The 16,718-nt window shown below is 42.4% G+C and overlaps 1 protein-coding gene across 2 annotated transcripts; it reads right to left on the bottom strand.

Moving 5' to 3' along the window:
• Positions 1 to 8,548: 8,548 nt before the first annotated feature.
• Positions 8,549 to 10,277, bottom strand: LOC134209926 (uncharacterized). 2 transcript variants are annotated; one of them, XM_062685950.1, is made up of 3 exons: positions 10,263 to 10,277; positions 9,269 to 10,197; positions 8,549 to 9,208 (listed from the first exon to the last, which is right to left on the bottom strand). In XM_062685950.1, exons 2-3 carry the CDS (start codon positions 10,193 to 10,195, stop codon positions 8,633 to 8,635), a joined length of 1,503 nt encoding a protein of 500 aa, XP_062541934.1. In that variant the 5' UTR covers positions 10,196 to 10,197; positions 10,263 to 10,277; the 3' UTR covers positions 8,549 to 8,632. The 2 variants fall into 2 exon arrangements, with proteins under 2 accessions (XP_062541934.1, XP_062541931.1); XM_062685947.1 differs by lacking the exon at positions 10,263 to 10,277 and having other exon boundaries at positions 9,269 to 10,238.
• Positions 10,278 to 16,718: the final 6,441 nt, after the last annotated feature.

The following is a 16,718-nucleotide window of genomic DNA, read 5'->3' as shown; positions in this document are numbered from 1 at the left end:
TTTCTTCCTTCTTCCTTCTTTCTTCTTCCTTCTTCCTTCTTCCTTCTTTCTTATTTCTTCTCTCTTCTTCCTTCTTTCTTCTTATTCTTTCTTTTTCCTTCTTCCTTCTTCCTTCTTTCCTCTTCCTTCTTCCTTCATCCTTCTTCCTTCTTGCTTATTGCTTCTTACTTCTACCTTATTGCTTCTTCCTTCTACCTTTTTCCTTCTTCTTTCTTCCTTCTTGTTTCTTGCTTCTTTCTTCTTCCGTATTCCTTCTTTTTTTTCTTTCTTCCTTCTTACTTCTTCCTCCTTTTTCCTTCTTCCTTTCTACTTCTTCCTCATTGCGCACTAATCACTTCTCACTCCCCAGTTCTCATTCGGCCTAATGGCCATTCGGCCTAATGACCGTTCGGCCTAATGGCCTAATGACCTTCGGCCTAACGGCCTTCGGCCTAATGACCCAGCATCCATCAAAAGAATTTATCCACGAAATCCCACAAAATCGTACATCTCATTCCCACAGACGATTCAAATTAGCCAGTAAGTTATCTTGCTAAGAATCGTGCCAAGCGTGGAATGCCGGACAAGCCAAAGGTCAACGCAACTTCAAAAGACCAGCGTGCGGTTCGTTGGCCGCAAGCCACGCGCTACTTTTGGCGTCATGATGCGCTATATGCTGGCTAAACCCCATGTGTTTCTTTGGTAGATGACTGTAGGGAACTCATAAGACTCAATTCTTAGCGTAACTTCTATGGTAACTCAATGGCGTACTTCTTCTAGACTATTCTTGACCCAACACAAAGATTCGTTTTAAAAGACGCAACCAGACATGCAAAGTTTTATAATTTAAATGAATAACAAAATAAATATATTTACAAAGATAAACTAAACATTGAAATAAATAAATAAATAAATATGGCGTACTTGCTACAAGGAACCTCTGGAGAAATTCAGGGAGGAACATCCGGAAGAATTCCAGGAGGAACTTTCGGAGAAATTCCGGGAGGAACTTGTGCAGAAATTCAGGGAGGAACTTCCGGACAGATTCCGGGAGGAGCCTCCGGACCTCTGGAACTTCCGGGGAGAACTTCTGGAGGAGTTCCGAGAGGAACTTCTGGAAAAATTTCGAGAGGAACTTCCGGAGAAATTCCGAGAGGAACTTCCAGAGGAATTCATGGAGAAACTTCCGCAGGAATTCATGGAGGAACTTCAGGAGCAATTTCGAGAAGAACTTCCGGAGCAATTCTGAGAGGAAGTTCTGGAGGAATTGCGGGAAGAACTTCCGGAGGCACTTCCGGAGGAATTCCGGGAGGAACGTCTGGAGGAATTCCGAGAGGAACTTCCGAAGAATTTCCGAGAGGAACATCCGGAGGAATTCCAGGAGGAACTTCCAGGAACTTCCGGAATTCCTGAGGAAGTTCTTCTCGGAATTCCTCCGGAAGAACTTCCTCAGGTATTCCGGAAGGAACTTCCGGGGGAATTGCGGGAAGAACTTCCGGAGGAATTACGGGAGGCACTCAGGGAGGAACCTCCGGAACTCTGGAACTTCCGGAAGAATTCCGGGGAAGAATTCCGGAACTTCTGGAGGAGTTCCAATAGGAACTTCTGGAAAAATTTCGAGAGGAACTTCCGGAGAAATTTCGAGAGGAACTTCCAGAGGAATTCATGGAGGAACTTCCGGAGGAATTCATGGAGGAACTTCCGGAGCAATTTCGAGACGAACTTCCGGAGGAATTCTGAGAGGTAGCTCCGGAGAAATTCATAGTGGAACTTCCGGAAGAATTCCGAGAAGAAGTCCGGAGGAATTCTGAAAGGAACTTACGGAGGAATTCCGAGAGAAAATTCAGGAGGAACTTCCGGAGGAATTGCGGGAAGAACTTCCGGAGGAATTGCGGGAAGAACTTCCGGAGGCACTTCCGGAGGAATTCCGGGAGGAACGTCTGGAGGAATTCCGAGAGGAACTTCCGGGGGAATTGCGGGAAGAACTTCTGGAGGAATTACGGGAGGCACTCCGGGAGGAATTCCAGGAGGAAATTCCGGGAGGTTCTTCCGGAGGAATTCTGGGAGGAACTTCTGGAGGAATTCCGAGAGGAACTTCCGGAATAATTCCGAAGAATTTCCGAGAGGAATATTAAGGAGGAATTCCAGGAGGAACTTCCAGAGGAGTTCCAGGAGGAACTTCCGGAGGAATTCCGAGAGGAACTTCCTTAGAAATTCCGGAAGGAACTTCCGGGGGATTTCCGGAAGGAACTTCCAGGGGATTTCCGGGGGAAGTGCGGGAAGAACTTCCGGAGGAATTACGGGAGGCACTCCGGAGGAACCTCCGGAGGAATTCCAGGAGGAATTTCCGGAGGAATTCCGGGAGGAGCTTCCTGATAATCTTTCGTAGGAATTCCTGGAGGAACTTCCGGAGGAATCCAAAAAAAGACTTTCGGTGAAGGCATCCCTGGAAGGAATTTCTGGAGGAACTTCAGGAGGAATTCCTGGAGGAACTTTCGGAGGTAGTAATGTAGGAACTTCCGGAGGAAGTCCTGGTGGAACAATCCAATTCTATTTTCCGGAGGAACTTCCGGTGCAATTACGGGAGGAGCTTTCTGAGGAATTTAGAGAGGAACTTTCGAATTCACCCGAATGTTCCTTCTTGAATTCATCCGAAAGCTCGGAAGCATAAGTTCTGGGAAGAACTTATGGAAGAATTCAGGGAGGAGCTTCCGGAGGGATTCCGGAAAAAACTTTCGGAAGGAACTTCTGGAGGATTTCCAGAATGAACTTCCGGTGCATCTCCGGGAGAAACTTCCGATTCCTCTTCGAAACTTTCAATCATAATCAAATTCAATTCCAACTCTAAGCAAAATTCAATCGCATTCCAATCCATCATCACCAAAATTCCAATACCATGCCATTCACGTTCCAATAAAATTCAATTCAATCCACAACCAATCTAATTTTAAGCTCATTCCAATTTAAATCCAATCTAATTGCACTCCAATCCTATTTTATTCCAATTCAATTCATCCAATTAAGTATTCGTGAAAGAGCACCAAACACATCAGCATGTACAGAAAGAAAATGACGAAATGTTACGTTTGTTGGAGTTTTGGTTGTACCAACTGTTCGTCAGACGGTTGTACAAACTCAATTGGTCGCACAAACTTGGGGGCGGAGTCAAAGTTGTACAACATGTCGGAGCGTGTGTGGGGCCTCTAATATTCCGGCTAAAATTTGTATGGCCAATTTAACACAAAACAATGGACAGAAACTTAATGAATAATGAAACAGGATTCGTCGTCCTATACAACTTGTGAGTAAACAAGTTAAGACCAAGTGTCCCAAAACTAAGTGAATTTTTAAAATGCATTTTACGTTTAGTTTATGCAATTAAATGCATTTACCAAATAAGTTTTTTTTTTTGTAAAAAAAATATATTGGCTAAAACTTTTGAGCCCAGAATCCGATCAACCCAATTTTTAATGGGTAACAATCGGACAGGATTCCCCGCCGAACACAATTTGTTGCGAGCAAATCGGTTGATGAAAACTTATTGAAAGGTTGGACTTACTTTCCATGCCTTTTTTGCTTAAAAATGTATTTTGACCATAGTTTCTGATCCCGTCTGCCCAGTTCTCAATAGAAAGCAATGGGACAGGATTCTGCGTCGAATGCAACTTGTTGCGACCAAATCGGTTAAGGGTAAGTGCCTGAAAAGTGGGCTAGACTTTTTCCTTTTTCACTCGTTGTCTAAAAAAAAGTATTTTGACCATAACCTCTGAGCCCATAGTCCGACCCGGCCAATTTTCAATAGGAAACAATTGGACAGGATTCTGCGTCGAATGCAACTTTTTCCAATCTCACGCTTCCACGGGTTTTCCGATGACAATCGACCGCCAGCTAAGGGTTTTGTACTTTTTGACGTAAACTACGTCTAAGGGGAAGACTCGGACACAGGGTGACAAATGAAAATTTCCAAATTCGTCACGAAATCATGTAAGATTTCAAACGTTAATAGCTCCTTTATTTTTCAATTGATTTTCGAGATTTTATTATCAATCGAATCGGAAACTATCCAGCAATTTTTTAAGTCCATTGAAACTATTGATTACCAATGTAAAAACATTGAAAATTCCAATTCTTTACCAACCCAGTAAAATTTCAGAGTTTCGTTACGACCGCCGTCTGGTGCCGTTGGTTCTTGCGCTCTACTTTTGTGCGGTGATTCGCACAAAAATTACAACAATAGAACCGGAGCAATGACCGCGGTCGGAGCAAAAAAGTAGTGTTTATGAAAAAGTGCTACAGATGCTGGACATGTTGATGTAAGCAAGAGGTGATCATTAAAATTGATCATCAACTATAAACGAAATTTTTCTACTATCTAGGCAGCACCCCTTTAAAATAACACTTCAAAAGTCACACAACAGTCGGAGAAAGTAAAGGCATCATCACCACTGCGAAATAATCAATTTGGGGTTTCTAAATGAAAATTTTAAATTGTCATATCCAACCATTTTCATATATTGAGTTATGCTAATTTTGTTCGAAACACAAATGAATTGGTGTGAGATCGAACATGATTTGCGAAAAAACTACACATTACACGCGGCAAAACGTTTACCAAAACGAACCTCGCCACCTCCCGACCCCATAATATTATATCCAATATTCCAATGGTTACTCGTGGAAGTGCAGATGACTCGTCGGCCTCTATTAATAAAAGTATCACGTTAAATATCATTTTGGTTCTCTGTCCTGGCAGAAACAGAGTAAAAACCGTGGCAGTCAATCATGCTCATAAGAGTGGTTCAAATTTTGACTCTTTCACTCTTTCTTTGACTCCCCTATGCTTAAACGGTCGCATCAGTTGTCTTTCTAGAACTTTATTTAGATCTAATTTTTAGCACAATTGACTTAGCACGCGCGATTTGAAGTTTGAGAATTACTATGAAAACAGTAACTTTTTTGGAAAACCGTTTTGCAATGTTGCTCATTAATATATAAAAATATATGAGTACGTTGGCAATATAGGAAATTTAACGAGCGAATAAATCGTTTTTGTTGCGAAACAATTTTCTGCTTGCAAGAATTTTTTTTAAGGAAGTACTAAATCGTGGGAAATTCAATTGAGCACGTTAAAGAATAAAATATCAATAATGAGCAGGGTTCGTACTTTTCGTTTCGATGAGACGAAATAAGCGATTTTCGGGTCGGAAGAGAATCTTTTTTCGGAGTTTGTAGTGAAAAACATCATACTTACCTGGTATAGGGGTTACCGTGATCATAGTGAAAAACATTTTTCTTCCACCTCTCTTTTCTCTAGAACGAACCTAGAAGATAACTGAAAATCGTGCCTACTTGATGAATTTCTTTTTTCGTTTCATCACTTTTATGCCTCACTCACTTTTCGCGAAAATTTTCGCTGAGCAATTACAAAAATTTTATGAACGCAACGGGATTCGAACCTAGAACATCAACAAAAATGGCGAAGGAATGCAGTCAATATAGTCATTACACCACATCGACTGCATGTAGGGATTAGGTTGTTTGTTCCATAAAAGCTACTCTTTTTGCAATTGATGATGACACGAAAAGAAAGAAAGGAGTGAGAAAACGAGCAAATCAACTTTTCGCGGCACTGGCAGTGAGGGAGAAATGTTTATCTCTCATCGCACCTTTTTTCTTTTCCCGCAAACCGATTTCTCGGCGAAAATCAGCGTGAGGGAGCATTCTTTGCTCGTGAGAATGAGTGAGAACTACGATCCCTGATAATGAGCATGTTTGCCTTCATTATAACTTTGCTTACGAAATCGATCGGTTCGCAACAACAACCGTCTTACAGATTAGGAAATATTCTTCGAAGCCTTCGGGTTGATTATATTTAGGGGGAGATCCTCCAGTGCCGCATAACACATAACACATAAGACACATAGGCCATTTGACAAAAAGAACTCTAACTATTCGGATTATATTTCCTTTTAAACCTTATACATAAAATATGGCCATTGATAATTCTTACAAGCTCTGATATCCCATGCTATTAAAAGTCTTTTGAATAGCTTCCTTTTGTACTTAATAAGTTGAAGGATGGAGCTCAGCAAGTATCGTTTTGAGAAGTGTCCGGTATTAGGAGGTGTCCTGCGCTGGGGGATCACCCCCTTAATAACTCGCGCCGCCTCACGAAACGATCTTTCACATACGGGGCGATTTCTATACAAACTGCTGGTCAGGCATTGAAAGCGTGAGTGAAGTGGACGAGCATTGATCTAATTGAATCATAGCATCCTATGCCAGTGAGTGAACAGCCTTGCTCAGCTGGATACCAAACAATGATTATGAGCGATCGTTGCTGCGTAAACAACGAGCAACAGAGTTCGCCAAGCCAAACTTGGTATGGTATCCAGGGAAGCTACGATTGGAGCATTTGTGTTACGCTCGCTCTACTAGAATAAAACCAAAACACATCATGTGTTCTGCTTTATTCACTCTGCTTTCAAGTAGCTGTGATGGAGCAGAGAAACTATCAAAGCCTCCCATGCAGTGTATAAGAGTTCCATTCTCATATCGGACTTAATTTTCCTAATGCCTGAAAAGATTTTTCTAACAGCGCGTGGTAACAACACTCATTGTTAGGTTACCAAGTGATTTGCCTCGCTCAGTTGTCTCCCATTGGTGAGCGATGAAGATCTTTAAGGTCACTCCTGACGGAATCCAAGATTAAAAGTGCTCGCGTTTTCGGGGGCGCACCACTCAATTCAGAGGCGGCGCACAACTGTCATTTTTGTTGATTTAGCTTTGCTGCGTCGCAGCATGCGTGAAATAATAAAAATGGCAGTTGTGCGTTGCTTCCGTATCGACTGGTGGGCCCCCGAAAACGCGAGAACTTTTAATCTTGGATTCCGTCATGAGTGACCTTAAACATAGAATCAACGAACGCCAAATTTCAACGATCTAGAAAGCATCAGCGATTAGGCCGCAGTAGAGCATCAAGTTGGCATGAATTTAGCCGATTTTTACTCATGATCTGATTTTTTTCAATGCCTGCTGCTGGTACTCAGTCAAATTACAACCAATTCAGCTGAAAATTTAGGAGGTTCATCAAAACAGCAAATGTTATCGTTCAAGCATAGGGGAGCGAAAAAGTCAAAATTTCAATCACTCTAAGCAAATTTATTATTAGGTATCTTATGATCTGCTTTACGTAGTTTACGTCGGGCGGTCGTATCTTGTATATAACCCTTCTGATTTTTTTTTAACTTGTCTTTATTTTAGGGCTCAAGCGCCATTAGGTAAAACAGAGCCGTTATATCTTTGATATTTAGTTACAGTCATGATTTGCGTCTTATTTCATAATATTAGTTTTGGGGAGCCGAAAAACTCGCCGCTTGGTCGAGGTTAAGGAGTACAAGAAATAAAAAAAAGGAAATGGGATAGGGCCTAGGTAGCGTTGTTGCGATGTTCTCACTGCTGATTGACAGGGGACAAACTGTAATGATACAAACCAATTTTTTTTCCTGGCGGAGCGGGTGGGGCAAGGTGGACATGACCTTACAATAGACAGGGGGGCAGACAGAAACATTGATTCGTTTTAAGAAGTTATGCACGATGGCCATGTACTCTAGATCAAGCTTACTCAGCACATCTCTAAAGTCTACCTTATCTGGTTTCCCTTGGGCCCGGAGGGATGCACATAAATCGGACCTGGCAACGTCGTAATTGGGACAACTCCAGACAACGTGGTTGATGTCTTGGTAACCTGCACCACAGTCGCATCGATTGATGTCTATAAGTCCTATTCGATAGGAATGTGCAAATTGGAGTGACTAATTATTGTTACAAAGCGACCCATATAGGTGGGATCAGTGTAACATCAGATCTCGACATTTCATGCATTTTCAAGTCATTTGGCATCAAAAACAAAAATTCGATTATCGACTTTTCCTCTGGTCCTCCCTTGGAAAAATTTCATGGGTAACTTTGATGAATTTTAGGCACCCCTAAATCATGTCCGATTGAGCTCAAATTTTGCATAGAGTCATATTTTGGGGTAATGAAACTTGTGAGTAATGTCGTTTTTTGAAATTCGAAAATGTCAATCTTTTCTTTTCTTTCAAAAATCTTTTCATTGGCACCCTAATCTCCAATTTTTTATTTTACATCCAGTGTCAGAGCCAATTTACAGTTTAACCCTAAAACAAAAATTCATAACGATCACAAACTGAAAATAATATTGACTAGACAAAATAATACTCTGATGCCAAATCATCATATTTGATTCAACATTATACTGCAAATAATTTTCAGTGAAAAATCCTAACAATTTTCTTTGAAAATTCTTAATAGAGCATCTATGGAATTCCAAAAGTATTTCCAACGAAAATCAATTTAAGTTTCTCTAGAAAATTTTCGAAGAATATCAGGAGAATTTACCGAGGCAACAAAGAAAAATTGCTTGCAGAAATTTGCAATAATTTTAACAATTTCCAATGGAAACTTAAAAAAATAATGAGTAAACATTTCCCGATTATTTTTCAAATATATTATTGGATGAAGGAGTTTTTAATCAACAGTTCATATCTAAGTGATAACAAGAAATAAAGAATTTATTGGTCTAATAATGCTAAACTATTTACATATTAAATAATAAATTAGATCTAAACAATCATCTCTTCCGCTCAACAAAACCCATCGTGCATTTGGGCATCATTCGTTGCACCGTTTTTATATCTTTGGCAGTAATTAGCGCACATCTATTGATTTTCAACGATTTCAATCTGGGAAATAGGCTCGCCAGCAGCACTAAGCTATTCCCCGGCAAATAGTTCAAGTGTTCCAGCTTGAGTTTTCGAACTTTATCACTACCTCGAAGGCAATCGATATTCTTCAATCGCATCGTGCTGAGAATGAGCTGTTCCACGTTTCCCAAATTTGCAACCCAATCGAAACATTCATCCGGACTTCGGATCTCGCGTGGAAACACAAAATCCGCCACGGTAAGTTTTTTGACTTTGGTAAACAGTCTTCCAATATGATGGATCAGGGGGTTGTCCATCTGCTTACTTCGAGTACCGATCACTTTGAGGATTCGCACGTTAGGGAGCATGTAGTGCAGCTGCTTGACGAACCGTTCCAGGTCAATGTGCTTCTTGTGCCAGTACATGCAGAAAGTGTCCACCGTCGGTAAAGGTTTACATCCGTGTATCATGTAATACTTCAGACAACCATCGATGAGTAGAATCTGCAATTAGGAAGACATTATTTTTCAACGTTCAAAATTGGAAATCTTTCGTACACCTACCTTCAAGTTCTTCAACTTGTGCAGAGCACAAAGTGACATTTGGTCCATCCTATCTGCTATGAAACCAAAGCTGGTCAACCGTGGACAGTGGCTGCAAATCACTTCCAGCAGGGATGTCGTCATACGCACGTGTAGAAACAACACACTCAACAAGGGAATGCCCATGAAGAGTTGTTTCAGTGAGTCGTTGTTGATGAAGGCATTCGTTCCCCAAAGTTTGAGAGTATCCAGTTGCTGTAAGTTCAGCAACTCAATTGGAGATCGACTGAAATCCGCGAACACTTCCAACGTTTTCAATTGCGGCGATACAGAACATAGGGCTGTGAAAGCGTTTGCCGTGACGTTCCGTTGAAAATAAACGCTCAAGTTCTGCACCGACGGCATCAGTTTTAGAGCATTCATGTCCGGAATGTCGAAAATGGCATCCGTGGTCCTGATGTCCAGCAGGTCCTCCATCACCGGGAACTCATGCGGCTTCACATAACACTCACCTTCACTGATGACGTTCACCGTAAGTTGCTTCAGTTTCGGCATCCGCTGGAGCATTTCCTTCAGCTGCCATGGCGTGAACAACGGCTGCGTACCGAACACTTCAATTGATTTACTGAACTTTGATAATATCACAAGAATCAACACCACGTCCACTCCACTGTTTCCGAAATCCAACGCCACGTTCCGGTAACTTCTCCAGCTGTTCTGCAGTACATCGACAATCTTGAGCTTCATCATCATCTCTTGTTCCTTCAATCTAAGCCGAACATTAGCAAGATAGCAGAAAGAAAAAGCTAGTTCGGACCAGCGGTAGCATACCAGTGAGGCGGATTTACGGTCGGCCAACGGGAGGTAGCTCATTATGCGATCCATGATTTCAACGGGAAGATCGTCTATGTATGTCCGGGTGGAGCGGGACAGTGGAATGGGATGCATTGCTGAAATATGAAAACCGTCACAGTCAAAGAACAGATTTAACTGAAATAACATGGACGATACTAACGTGTACTCTATCTAGCTCAGGGGTAGATGCAGCGACACAACGACACAGGTATGCCAATTCTGCTTGGTGAGCGGTTCCTACCCGTCTGATTTGTGCTAAGATTATTTCGTCTTAAACATGCATACCAACAACGCGCAGCCCCTTTCCTTTATTGTCGGGACAAGCAAATTGTCATATCAATTCTTACCTAGACATTTCTTTGTTCTCCATAATATCAACCGTATTTTTAATTGATTGCGTAAATTTTGGATTGAGACCAAGTATTTCAAGGAAAAAAGCTGCATCAAATTAGTTTCTCGTGTGGATAACGCATTACAACGTTAGTAAATATATACACTTTTGGAAGTTGGTAAGTTCATCGGTTCATTGAATTTTCAGTCAATTTTAATTTAAAAACACAGAACCTCAAGTGCAAATTGATCAAATGTCGCAAAGATTGGACATTCGGTATATAGCATCTGACAATTCACGACGTATACGATTGAGTGAGTCACCAGAGTTCTACAGATGTATTTGATTTAAATTGTTTATGCAGAATTCAACTAAAAACCAAATTAACTTAGAAGAGAGATGTCGAGTCTGGGTATAGTGTTTCCGGTGTACTTACCACGCAAGATACATATTCATACAATTGGCGGGCATAGAAAAGCTTTCAATGTATAACTGGAAAAGCTCATAAAGCAAACCAAGTTACAGTTGGAATGTAGAATCAATGAAGACGAATAAGCAACACATCTTGAAGAATACTTAGTCTGGAACTCGATTTATACATATGCACAATATGTGATAGATTTAGTTCTATCACATGTTGTGCATATGCATAAATCGAGTTTCAGACATAGTAATTAATTTCCATCCCGAAACATGCCCGAAACATAGGCAATTAACTTTAAGGTGACACGGGAAGCACTAACAATCATCAAATCGTCATCATTTTCATCATTGAATGCTTAACTTTTTTTCTACAACAAATATTATTTTGAAAAAGTATCACCGGCGCGTGCCTACTCAAAATCTACTTGCTGATACATTTATAGTTACATCAAACAACTGAAAACCGAAATACGCCGCTCCAAAGTTGCGAGGTGATAATGCTAGAAAGAGACGAAAGATAGGGGAAATAACACGGTGTTAAGTGCCTCCCCGAGTCACCGCAAATGAACTGAATACTTAGTGCTAATTATGCAGGAAGATGTCCGTTATTTATTGAATATTTTTAGTTAAGGTTTGCAGTTTCGAGAATATAGGCTATAGATACTTGACGCCATACAAGGTAAAAATAATTTACTCACTAATGAAATGAGCAAATCCACTTATTCTCTGAAAATGGGTACATTTTTCAGCAGAGAGAAAGATATAGCAGAAAAAAAGTACCCATTAGTGAGTAGACGATTTTTACCTGGTACAGATTGTTATGTATGTGTTTAAAACCCTGGATTTTATTACACATTTTCTGGCAATACTGCCTTTCAGTTAATAAGAATACGATTTTTGTTATACTGCAGTTTCGTCGGCGTTTTCTATTACTCGATATTTTAATTCGTTCGACATCCGATATTAACAATAAAAGTTGCTAAATGTAATCGCGGCTACCCACTCTTTATCGAGATCCCGAAAAATCCAAAATTTTGGTGTCAGAAGTGGGATTAAAAGGCAAAAGTTTTCCGGTCGAAAGTAACGCGTTCGTTTCGGTCTCGTTACAATCAAGATGGCTAACGAAGAGCTAATGACATCTCTTACGCAGATTTTAGCCAATGCCCTAAAATCCTCCATGGAAGCTATGGCGGCAGATCCCGCTAGAACAACTGCAACCCAAGTAAAGCCGCCCTCGTTCTCTGTTTCCGAATACCGTTCAGTGGACAATACCTCCGTATCAAATTATTTTAAACACTTTGAGTGGGTATTACAGCTAAGCTATATTCCACCTGCTCAATATGCACATTATGCAAAACTGGACATGGAACTTGACACCGGAGCTCCGTGTGAAATTATAAGTGAAACCAAACTCCGCACAATAAAACCAACTTTCACGCTTCTGAAATCTGATCGACAGTTCTCTAGTTATACCGGCCACCGTATTCGGTGTTTGGGTCGTCTTCCAGTGAATGCCACGATCGGTTTTACTACACGCAACGTCGATTTGTATGTGGTGGCTCAAGATTATGATACTCTGTTTGGTAGAGAGTGAATATCCGAATTCACTGGTGAAGTGGATTTGAACATGCTGTTCGCTGAAAGTAGTGCAGTACATGCGTTAAGGTCAACTTCCTCCGCGGTCTCCGTGGACCATCAACAAGCACTGTCTCAGTTGCTGGACAACTATGATAATGTTTTCAGTGACAGTCCGGGAACATTGAAAGGTCCACCGGCATCAGTGCATCTGAGACCGGGAACATCACCAATATTCGCAAAAGCACGGGACGTACCGTTGGCATTAAAGAGCCAGTACGCGGAGGAAATCGATAGAAAGTTAGCCACAGGTGTCTACAAACGAGTTGATTACGCTGAATGAGCATCTCCTACGCACATCGTTGTGAAGAAGAATGGACAACTACGTATTACCGGTAACTACAAGCCTACGGTAAATCCCCGAATGATCATCGACGAACACCCGATACCAAAAATTGAATCAATCTTCAATCGAATAAGTGGAGCCAGTCTATTCTGCCACTTGGATGTAACGGATGCTTACACTCACCTCACAATCGACGCGGAATTTCAACACATCCTAACACTGAATACTCCAACACATGGTCTAGTGCGTCCGACGAGAGCAGTCTACGGAGCTGCGAACATCCCTGCGATCTGGCAACGTCGCATGGAAACAGTGCTTCAAGGGTTGCCAAATGTGATACATTTTTTCGACGATATTATTGTGTTTGCGGACTGTTTTGAAAATCTACTTACTGCACTAGCTGCAGTTTTCGGTCGACTGAAGTATCACGGTTTACGATTGAACCGTTCGAAGTGTGTATTTGCCACCCCGGCTCTCGACTGTCTGGGTCACAAGATTGACGCTACGGGATTGCATAAGTCGGACCAACATATTGAAACTGTAAGAGATGCACGTTGTCCATCGAATGCAGATGAATTACAGCTGTTTTTGGGAAAAGCAACGTACTACAACGCATTCATTCCCAATCTATCCACACGGTCTCGATGTCTTCGTGATATGTTGAACGCAGAGTCTTTCCAATGGGATTCAGAAACAAGTGCCGCATACGAAGACATAAAACTAGCAATCATTTTGCCGCAAGTACTGATGTCGTATGACCCCGATCTACCATTAATATTGGCTACGGATGCAAGCAAATTTTAATTAGGTGCTGTTCTTTCTCATCGCGTGGCAAGCGGAAGAGAACGTCCTATAGCGTACGCTAGCTGCTCTATGTCTGCTACTGAACAGCGCTACCCACAAATAGACAAAGAGGCTCTCGCAATTGTATCGGCAGTTAATAAGTTTTTTTTTACTACCTGTATGCTCGAAGATTTAAGGCAGCGGAGGAGATGACTACGTCAGTTCAGCGGACGATGGAAGCCAACCAGCCCCCACCTTGAGGGAAGTTAAGGATGCCATTCAACAGCTAAAAACCAATAAAGCAGCTGGTAAGGATGGTATCGGAGCTGAGCTCATCAAGATGGGCCCGGAAAAGCTGGCCACTTGCCTGCACAAACTGATAGTCAGAATCTGGGAAACCGAACAGCTACCGGAGGAGTGGAAGGAAGGGGTTATATGCCCCATCTACAAGAAAGGCGACAAACTGGAGTGTGAGACAGCATAGACCGCGTAGAGCTATGGAAAATTATGGACGAGAACAGCTTCCCTGGGAAGCTTACCAGACTGATCAAAGCAACGGTGGATGGTGTGCAAAACTGTGTGAAGATTTCGGGCGAACACTCCAGTTCGTTCGAATCGCGCCGGGGACTAAAACAAGGTGATGGACTTTCGTGCCTGTTGTTCAACATTGCGCTAGAAGGTGTCATGCGGAGAGCCGGGTGTAACAGCCGGGGTACGATTTTCAACAGATCCAGCCAATTTATTTGCTTCGCGGATGACATGGACATTGTCGGCCGAACATTTGCAAAGGTGGCAGAACTGTACACCCGCCTGAAACGTGAAGCAACAAAAGTTGGACTGGTGGTGAATGCGTCAAAGACAAAGTACATGCTTGTGGGCGGAACCGAGCGCGACAGGGCCCGCCTGGGAAGCAGTGTTACGATAGACGGGGATACCTTCGAGGTGATCGAGGAATTCGTCTACCTCGGATCCTTGCTAACGGCTGACAACAACGTTAGTCGTGAAATACGAAGGCGCATCATCTGTGGAAGTCGGGCCTATTACGGGCTCCAGAAGAAACTGCGGTCGAAAAAGATTCGCCACCGCACCAAATGTGTCATGTACAAGACGTTAATAAGACCGGTTGTCCTCTACGGACATGAAACATGGACAATGCTCGAGGAGGACTTGCAAGCACTCGGAGTATTCGAGAGACGGGTGCTTAGGACCATCTTTGGCGGTGTGCAAGAAGACGGTGTGTGGCGGCGAAGAATGAACCATGAGCTCGCCTAACTCTACGGCGAACCCAGTATCCAGAAGGTAGCTAAAGCCGGAAGGGTACGATGGGCAGGACATGTTGCAAGAATGCCGGACAGCAACCCTGCAAAGATGGTGTTCGCTTCCGATCCGGCAGGTACGAAACGGCGTGGAGCGCAGCGAGCGAGATGGGCAGACCAGGTGCAGAACGACTTGGCGAGCGTGGGGCGTATCCGAGGATGGAGAGATGCGGCCTCGAACCGTGCATTGTGGCGTCAAATTGTTGATTCAGTGTTATCTGTTTAGATGTTAACTAAATAAATGAAATGAATGCTTGAAGATTTACTCTAATAACGGATAACAAGCCCTTGGCTCAAATTTTGCATCCAGCCAAATCTTTACCAACACTCTGTATCAGTAGAATGGCCAATTATGCTGATTATTTGGCACACTTCAATTTTTATGTTGTGTACAATCCACGAAGGAGAATGTTAATGCAGATTACTGCTCTCGAATTGTCCGTACACCGATGATTGCTAAGAAACTATCTGCTACTGAGGGAAGAGAGAGTGAAGACGATGAGTTTGACTTGTTTACGATGCATCAAATATCACAACTACCGATTCGTGCAGAACAGATTGCTCGGGAGTCTCGCAAAGACCCTAGTCTGGGTAAAATAATACAACTCCTGGAAACTGGCGCAGATTTAACAAGGTACGAATACAAAGCACCTGAAGCCAAATACACTCTCGCTGCCGGTTGTTTACTTTTTGAACACCGTGTAGTTGTACCATCTGTTCTTCGTCAGTTGGTCCTGGATGACCTCCATGTGCCGCACATTGGTATTGTGAAGATGAAGTGACTTGCTCGTTCGTTTGTTTACTGGCCGGGAATAGATGCGGACATCGAAAAAGCAGTGAAATCCGTGTTCCGCATGCGCTCGTCAAGCACATCTTCCTCCAAAGTTTAGTGACCACAACTGGCAGTACCCCAAAGGTCCCTGGGAAAGGATTCACGTTGATTATGCTGGTCCGGTTGCAGGCTCCATGCTGCTGATTATAGTCGACGCCTATAGCAAGTGGTTGGATGTGAAGGTCACCAATTCAACGACAACTTCAGCGACGATTGGAATTTTGGATGAGCTGTTTTCACGTTATGGAGTACTCGTTATTGCTGGTTCGGATAATGGTCCACAATTTGCAGCTGCTGAATTCAAAGAGTTTCTTGGTGTGGCGTCAAATTTCACAAGCTTTCGGCTCCCTACCACCCTGCTACAAACGGTCAGGCCGAAAGGTACGTACAAACAACAAAGGACGCATTAAAGGCTATGGGAACCTCCGCATCGACGTTACACTCGCACCTGAACAATTTCCTACAGCAATATCGCTTAGCTCCTCACGCTACTACCGGAGAATCACCGTCTAAGCTGTTTATTGGGCGAAACATCAGAACACGACAAGACCTGCTCAAGCCCGAAGATGTTCACCGAAGAGTCACGCTGAAACAAGACAACAAATTTGAACCATCTTTTCGTGAATTCAGCGTGGGCTACCAAGTATACTTTCTTTCCTGTAATACCCGAAAGGATAAGTGGATTCTTGGTGTAGTCGCCGTTCGTCTAGGAGATCTTCACTACACAGCAAAAAAAGTGGTTGAATATTACATCGAAATCGCTGCAACCACCTAAGTCCATCGATTGTTTAATATTACACTGCACGATGTACTCAAGAGCTTGCTGTGTAATAAGTAGGAGCGATGTAATTTTTACCGATGTAATCAAAAAGACGACGTAACCATAGCGATGTAAAAGAAAGGGATGTAATACAGTCCGATAAGCATGGTAAAATATGTTGAAATACAGTTATTTTCGAGGAGGTGCGATTGTTTTGATGATTAAATTAGTATTTTGAGATTTTTTTGAT

Source organism: Armigeres subalbatus, chromosome 1, assembly GCF_024139115.2.
Source record: "Armigeres subalbatus isolate Guangzhou_Male chromosome 1, GZ_Asu_2, whole genome shotgun sequence".
Lineage (NCBI taxonomy): Eukaryota > Metazoa > Arthropoda > Insecta > Diptera > Culicidae > Armigeres > Armigeres subalbatus.
The sequence above is the reverse complement of the archived record's forward strand: the minus strand, read 5'-3'. Positions and strand labels throughout refer to the sequence as shown.

Bases quoted from the DNA above. Each gene is read 5' to 3' on its own strand.
- LOC134209926 (XM_062685950.1), bottom strand. From the start codon at position 10,195: ATGCATCCCATTCCACTGTCCCGCTCCACCCGGACATACATAGACGAT. The intron at 9,209-9,268 runs GTAGGTGTACGA...TCCTAATTGCAG, and splicing joins ACAAGTTGAAGAACTTGAAG to ATTCTACTCATCGATGGTTG.